The sequence below is a fragment of the Penaeus chinensis genome, chromosome 4, assembly GCF_019202785.1.
Source record: "Penaeus chinensis breed Huanghai No. 1 chromosome 4, ASM1920278v2, whole genome shotgun sequence".
NCBI classification, from domain to species: Eukaryota; Metazoa; Arthropoda; class Malacostraca; order Decapoda; family Penaeidae; genus Penaeus; species Penaeus chinensis.
In genome coordinates, this window is record NC_061822.1 from 1,057,951 (window position 1) to 1,065,450 (window position 7,500).

Consider the following 7,500-nt stretch of genomic DNA (forward strand, 5'->3'; position numbering starts at 1 on the left):
ACGTTAAGGCCAAGTGGTCGCAACTTGACCACCACGCTAATAGGTTTGTGGTTTACCCGGCGTGCTTCTTTTTACTTGTTTTTATTTCATTTGTTTTCTCTGCATTTAAGATAAAAGTCCGGAGGTTTCGGGATGATGTGAAACTCCGCCGCGGGCGCTTTGCAGAAACACGCTTTCAGTATCTCGAGTGGGTCTGGCGCAGAGACACCCCCCCCCCCCCCGACTGATAAATTGATGACTTTGGTCCCCTGTCGTCACCTCGCATATCGGCGATGAACTGATGTGTCAAGAACTACCTTTTTTATGAGGTCAAGCAATTTTAGTCCTTCTGTCGTTGTACCAAAGGTGCAAGTCACCCGGTGGTCTACCCTTGTGTTCTCGCATCGGCCCGTCTTCATCAAGCGTTAAAAAATATCCCTAGTTAATATTTCTTTTTTTGTTTCGTCACAAGCGTACTTATCGTCATCGTGAAGGAGAAGGACGAAGAGGAAAGGAAGGAAAGGGGAATAAGAAAAACTAAAAGAGATAGGGTTTAGCGTGAAATTATGTCACTTGAATCCCCTTATTGGCTTGAAATCGGCGTCTGTTCCTCAGTTCACTGTCGTAAGTCGTGGAGGTGTCATTCAAAGGTGTTATCGCTCTTCAACTCGCCGGGCTCGCTACACGTTATCTTTTGCTGTGACCACTGATACAAAAGCAGCTCTCCTTGCTCGTGAAGTATACTGGACAATGTGTACATTATATTTATTTGCATAGTTTTTTGCGATGTTTATCTATATATATATTGATATATATATTCATATATATTCATATATATATTGATATATATATATTGATATATATTGATATATATTGATATATATATTGATATATATATATTGATATATATATCAGTGTGTGTGTGTGTGTGTGTGTGTGTGTGTGTGTGTGTGTGTGTGTGTGTGTGTGTGTGTGTGTGTGTGTGTGTGTGCGCGCGTGCGTGCGTGCGTGTGTGCGTGATATTTAGCTGTTCTCATACGTGCCACGGCTATTAATATGCATCACTGATATATATCCAACATGTACTTTTTTCGTACAGTTTCCTTCTTTCATCGGTCCTCGTATAATTGCTTTACGGGGTTTCCCTCAGAAGCTTCAATCAAAAAAAGGCAAGGAAAATGAACGAGATTGCTGTAGATAAGTGATTGATGTCGGTGGCCGGCTTTTCATTGGTTATCATTTTATTAATAGCTATAGTAATGCATGGTGCTGATGGTGTGCAGATTTTGGCTAGTAGTGATATGATACAGAATTTTATGTGGATGACTATTATTGTTGACAAGGGACCCCATAATTTCCATGGAACAGAAACTTGTAATTCGGTGCAGGAAAGCAAGAGCTAACACGAAGCCACGCCCATTCCGGAGGCAGCGCGGCGAGCGAAGCGTATGATTGATACTTGGGTGGCGTCCTCCGGATTTCGGACGCAGGTGTTGGCGTGAAAGAACAACTGTATTACCGCATTGCTGCGTAGTATGCGTTTATATATGTTTGTATATGCATGTATATACATATATATATATATACATATATATACACACACGTTTCTTTTCTTTTCTTTTCTTTTCTTTTTAATTTTTCTTTTTTTTTTCTTTTCTTTTTTTTTTTTCTTTTCTTTAATTTTTTTTCTTTCATTTTTTCTTTTTCTTTTTTTCTTTTTCTTTTCTTTCTTTTTTTTCTTTTTTCTTTTTTCTGTTCTTTCTTTTTTTTCTTTTTTCTTTTCTTTTATTTATTTTTTCTTATCTTTCTTTCTTTTCTTTTTTTCATTTCTTTCAGATAATTTTGTTTCATTGCTAATGTCGATTACACGGGAAGGAGCAAACGCTCTCGACTTTTTGGGGGAAATACATTAGCGATAATATTAAGATGTTCTGATGGTGTTCGCTCGCGGCAGGAAAGATTGCCCTGAAAAAGAAATGCTGTAATACTAGATATTCTTTGGAAATAACTAATTTGAAGGAGGTCCGATCTCTCTCTCTCTCTCTCTCCCTCTCTCTCTCTCTCTCTCTCTCTCTCTCTCTCTCTCTCTCTCTCTCTCTCTCTCTCTCTCTCTCTCTCTCTCTCTCCCTCTCCCTCTCCCTCTCCCTCTCCCTCTCCCTCTCCCCCTCCCTCTCCCTCTCCCTCTCCCTCTCCCTCTCCCTCTCTCTCTCTCTCTCTCTCTCTCTTCTCCTTCCTTCCTTCCTTCCTTCCTTCCTTCCTTCCTTCCTTCCTTCCTTCCTTCCTTCCTTCCTTCCTTCCTTCCCTCTCTCCCTCCCTCCCTTCTCTCTCTCTTTCTCTCCCTCTTCCTCCACTCCCCTCTCTCCAACCTTCCCTTCCCTTCCCTTCCCTTCCCTTCCCTTCCCTTCCCTTCCCTTCCCTTCCCTTCCCTTCCCTTCCCTTCCCTTCCCTTCCCTTCCCTCCCCTCCCCTCCCCTCCCCTCCCCTCCCCTCCCCTCCCCTTCCCTTCCCTCCCCTTCCCTTTCTCTCCTCTCCCCTCCCCTTCTCGCTCTTCCCCTCCCCCTCTCCTTCTCTTCCCTCCCCGTTTTCCCCTGATTACCCCTCTTCCTGCCTTCCCCTTCCCCTTCTTCTCTCCTCCCTCCTCCTCTTCTCCCCCTTCCCCTTCTCCCCCTTCCCCTCATTCCTCTTCCTCCTCCTCTTTGTATCTTTGTACCATTATTTTTTACTCATCTTTGTAAGTGTCTTCATTTCCTTTACTCTCTATTTCTCTATCTTAGTGCAAATTGACCATTTTATTTTTTATCATTGTTAAGAAAAGAAAATTTATATTAATGATCTTCTTCAAATTTTTCCTTCAAGAGGCAGGATGGAAGTATGGCAGAAGACATGCCTCTTACTGTGCCTGTATGGTTTCCTGAAGGAGCTGCGTCCTTCAGAACCATTCCTCACAGAGTACCTGAAGGGACCCCAACACAACCTCACAGAAGATCAGGTAATTTGGAAAACTCTCCTAAAATTATTAGAAATGGCTGCTACTTTACAGGAGAATTGATTTTGTCCTATATAGGGTTATTGATGTTTGATCACCTATTATGCTAATTTGTGGTTTTTAATCTTTTTATCAGTAAGAGTTAATTTTTAAAAGTTTATTATTATATCAACACTTGAATGTATGTGCTTTTTTTATTTAAAGGTTCTGGAATTTCTTAGATGATTGCTACTTATGTTTTGCAAGGAAAATACTAGTGTTTTGTAATGTGTTCAAGCTTATACACTATATTGCAATAATTATATATTAATTTATCATGAAATATAGATTAGATAAGATATAGCATTAGATATTATCTATTGTAACCTGAAATATTGCACAGGCAGTATTTGATTAATGCATCATTTATTTCAAAGATTATAAATCTAAAGATTTTGACAATTATATATAATTTTCCATACTTACAGATATACATACAAGTATACCCAGTATGGACATATTCCTACCTCTCTCTGCTTGTGGTTGTGTTCCTACTGACGGACCTCCTGCGCTACAAGCCGATGATTGTATTTGAGGGCATTGGTTACATAGTCACGTGGGGCCTTCTACTGTGGGCAGGAGGTGTTCACTGGATGCAGCTTATGGAGTTCTGTTATGGTATAGCTACATCTACTGAAGTGGCTTACTTCACGTACATTTATGCTCAAGTTTCTGGAGTATATTATCAGCGTGTGACCAGCTTCACACGAGCAGCTCTTCTCACCGGAAGGTTTATGTCAGGGTTATTGGCTCAGGTCAGTATTATCTCATGCAGCTCGAGATACATATTAGCTCAGTTTGGATTGGCTGAAAGTGTTATATGTTTTTATCATTTTATGATTTATATTTTTTAGAGAGTTGGGTTGGATCTTTATTTGCTGTAAAAACATATATGTATATTTGAGAATAACCCAACATTTTTCGTTCTTTGTATTTTGTTTAAATTGAGATTGTAAAATTGTTTATAATAACTTTTTCAGGTACTTACGTCAACAGGTGTAATGGATTATCATACACTGAATTATTTCTCATTTACAAGTGTGTCGTTGGCCTTCATTGTGGCTTGTTTTCTGCCGTCCGTAAAAACTAGCATTTACTTCCACCGAAGAGACTATCTTCCCAGCAATGATGACTCTGCACACCTTCACAAGGATGAGGATGATGGACAAATAACCACAAAATTGAGAAAGGTACTCTATGAACGTTTGTGTGTGTGTGTGTGTGTGTGTGTGTGTGTGTGTGTGTGTGTGTGTGCACGCATGCATGCTTTTTTGCTTATTCTTAATTAATTGATTATGTCACTTAATTGGAGTTTCATTCTTGGGAATGCTGAGTGTAGTTGAGCAGTTAATGTAGTGACATTCTATGTACATACTGCTGGCATTTAAGTATTCATTCTGGACTGCTTCATTTGTAAAGTGCATGAGCTAGGCTTTATGCAGTGTAGGAGAATACTGCTTACTTGACACAAATTGAATATGTTTTGGAACTTGTCGACAATGATGACCTACTTAACTATGATCCTCTATTTTGCTTTAATCATATTTGACAGTTAGTTCCTGAGCGACATGCATATGGTTCTACTTTCCTCCTTTTGTTTATAGTATGTCCTTCTGTATATCCCTCATTTACCACTGTCATAAATTGCTCTTTATCAAAGGTTTTATAGATCTGGATTTTGGACTAATAATAGGTAATTTACAAAGGGACATCTCATCTGATCAGTCTAGTGGATAGACAGTTGTTACTCTTCCTTCCTTGGTCATCTGATTGAGTTGCAAGAGACACAGGACATTAGGTATATACACATGGGGTCTAATGTCTTTATTTAAATTGTATTATATTTGTGTCTAGCCAAATAATTTATGTTAATGAAATAATCATGTCAGTTTGAAAATGATTATATGGTGAACATTGTGGTGTATCCAATTTGTAATTTGAATTTGTGTGCCAACACATAGTAATATTTCTAAAACTTTTATTTAATATTCTTGCATATGACAAGTTTCAATTAAATTTCTGTATTGTTTAACTAACAATGTAATGGATCATCCTGATAATGAAAAAATACACCCACAAAATTAGCTGAAATTGTTGATTAGCAAATTGCAATGATATGTCATCAGAGGACTCTACACCATAATACAGGTGCAAATGCTGCATTTGGTAATGATATTGATATCAATTCCAAAATATTGTTTACAGGAAGAGATGTTGCTTCTGAAGTATTTTTAGATTTAAAATATATTTATTATCACATTTTTACTTTTTAGGTCGTGAGCTTGATCTGGCAAGATTTCAAGAGTGCCTACAGTAACAAGTACCTGCTGAAGTGGTCCATCTGGTGGGCATTTGCGACCTGTGGGAATTTCCAAGTAGGGAACTACATCCAGCCTCTGTGGGAAGAGATTGCACCCATGGAGGAAACTGAGAACTTGTACAATGGGGCAGTGGAAGCTACGCAGACGTTATTAAGTAAGCTACATGACCAGTGTTAATGGGAAAGCCAGAAGAAATTTTAGATGTGATGTGATTGTGTAGTGTAGTTATCTAGAAATGTTGGGATGTACTATTTCTGCAAAATAGTCAGTACATTGTTTACATTCCTCCGGACAGGTGCTCTTTCTGCCTTCGGTGTGGGTTACTTCCACCTCAACTGGTCCCTCTTTGGTGAAGGGACTTTAGCCCTAATATCCCTCATTGATGGCATTGTGCTCCTCCTCATGGGTCTGACTTCGTGGATCTGGGTGGCGTACATCAATTATATTCTCTTCAGGGTCTCCTACCAAGTACTTATAACTATTGCAAGGTAATTGTGTTTCAGTTCGTTGTTCATTTTTCCTTAGTATCTTTGTTTTAGATAAAGGATATAATAGATTTTAGTGGGTTGTTGTATAATATATAGACATGATAGACCAACAATTTCCAGCTGTAAATAGGACATAAGTGCACCCTAGATGCATGGCCAATATTTTATGCAGGATTTTTATATATTTTTTTGAGGAAATACTATAGCAGAAAAAAAAATCATATGCTTTCTCTACTTACCAATATGGTCTTCTAAAAGCATAAAAATAAAAGCAATGTCTTTTATTTTCAGAATTATTGTACCATATATGTCTTTTACATTTACCTCAAGATTCATTAGTAAATTTCATGATTTTGTCTGTGGTATATGTATTTAACTCTGCTGGGGAATAATATGTTGACTAATAATTTTTACGATATAATTCACAATGATCCATATTAGTGTGAATGTAGAGTAATATACAAATTGTATGTAGCATATTCCTAGAAAGTTGCACAGTAATAGCATTTAATGTGAACATTTATGTCTCAGAGAAATGATCATTTTATCCTTTGTTAAAATTTATCTTGAGGAAAATTGGTAATTATTTCCTGTACATGAATAATTCTCTCTCATATATATGGTCATTATATTTTTGGTCATAGACATATTTCTCAGCAAAACAATTATATCTTTTGTGTTGAATGATTTGTCCCTCTTTTTCCACAGACATTTATCTCTGAAAAGAACAAGTGTTTCCCTTCAATGACTCAATATTCCTCTTTCAGTTACCAAGTTGCAAAAGAGCTCAGAGCTGACAGCTATGGCCTTATATTTGGAATCAACATGTTTGTTGCACTCTTCCTTCAGTCCATCCTAACATTTGTTGTGGTTCAATTGCTCGAGATTGGAGTGAAGTTACAGGTAAGAATTTTAGGTGAAGTTTTGAAAATGAACATTAGTGATTTATTTTATTTATTATTATTTTTTTTTAAGTATAGGTTTATGAAATTATAGTGATACAAACAAAATCATTATGCTGGACATCAGTAAGTTAGAATCTGTCAGAAGTTGATGAGTAATCCTTGTTAAAAGATATAAAAAAGCAAGATTTTCTTGAAGGGTTTCCGGCTACAATTTTTTTTAGCTTGATTGTACTTGTGAATACTTTGGCCTCTGATAACTATGTAGCTTTGTTTATATTTATTTTTTGTTTTGTTTTTGTTCTTGCTTTTAAAAGTTTTACTGGGGACAGAATGTAGACAAATGAGTTAAAGTGTAGAAACATGGAAACTGTTAAAAAGTGGCAATAAAGCAAAGTTTTCCTATTAAAGATGCAGAACTTTAAAATATCATGATAAAATGTTACTTAGGATAAACACTTGATCAAATTAATTGTACATTGTGGACTACAGGACACTGAAAAAGATGGGTTCCAGTATTAAAAAAGGTAAAATCCAGTATTAAAAAAGGTAAAAAAGGTTAATGGCTATTTTTTTTTTCCAAATGATGTAAATTCTTCCATTTTCAGTTCGTCATCTACGGGGCTTACTTCTTGCTCCTCGCCTTCTTCTTCTTCATACTGTCTGCCTACACCTGCGGCCGACTGGGCATATCAGGCATGCGGGAGCTGGGAGTGTGGGAGAAGAAACCGCAGGGGGAAAATCAAGAACCTCCTGTTGGAACCACAGAAGCTATTTAGAAGATAA

General features: G+C 37.4%; 1 protein-coding gene across 7 annotated transcripts in view; it reads left to right on the forward strand.

Moving 5' to 3' along the window:
• LOC125025049 (thiamine transporter 1-like) overlaps positions 1-7,500 on the forward strand; it is a 21,947-nt gene that overhangs the window by 14,389 nt on the left and 58 nt on the right. For 2 of the 7 annotated variants that reach the window (XM_047612922.1, XM_047612921.1), the window contains exons 2-8: positions 2,835-2,967; positions 3,432-3,758; positions 3,984-4,193; positions 5,277-5,478; positions 5,620-5,812; positions 6,580-6,715; positions 7,323-7,500. The exon at positions 7,323-7,500 is cut by the window's right edge and continues 58 nt beyond it. In XM_047612922.1, coding sequence (XP_047468878.1) covers positions 2,842-2,967; positions 3,432-3,758; positions 3,984-4,193; positions 5,277-5,478; positions 5,620-5,812; positions 6,580-6,715; positions 7,323-7,493 — 1,365 coding nt within the window. In that variant the 5' untranslated portion in view covers positions 2,835-2,841 and the 3' untranslated portion in view covers positions 7,494-7,500. Of the gene's footprint in view, positions 44-605; positions 734-1,488; positions 1,513-2,834; positions 2,968-3,431; positions 3,759-3,983; positions 4,194-5,276; positions 5,479-5,619; positions 5,813-6,579; positions 6,716-7,322 lie in introns of those variants that run through there. The other 5 variants (XM_047612924.1, XM_047612923.1, XM_047612925.1 and 2 more) reach the window with 5 other exon arrangements.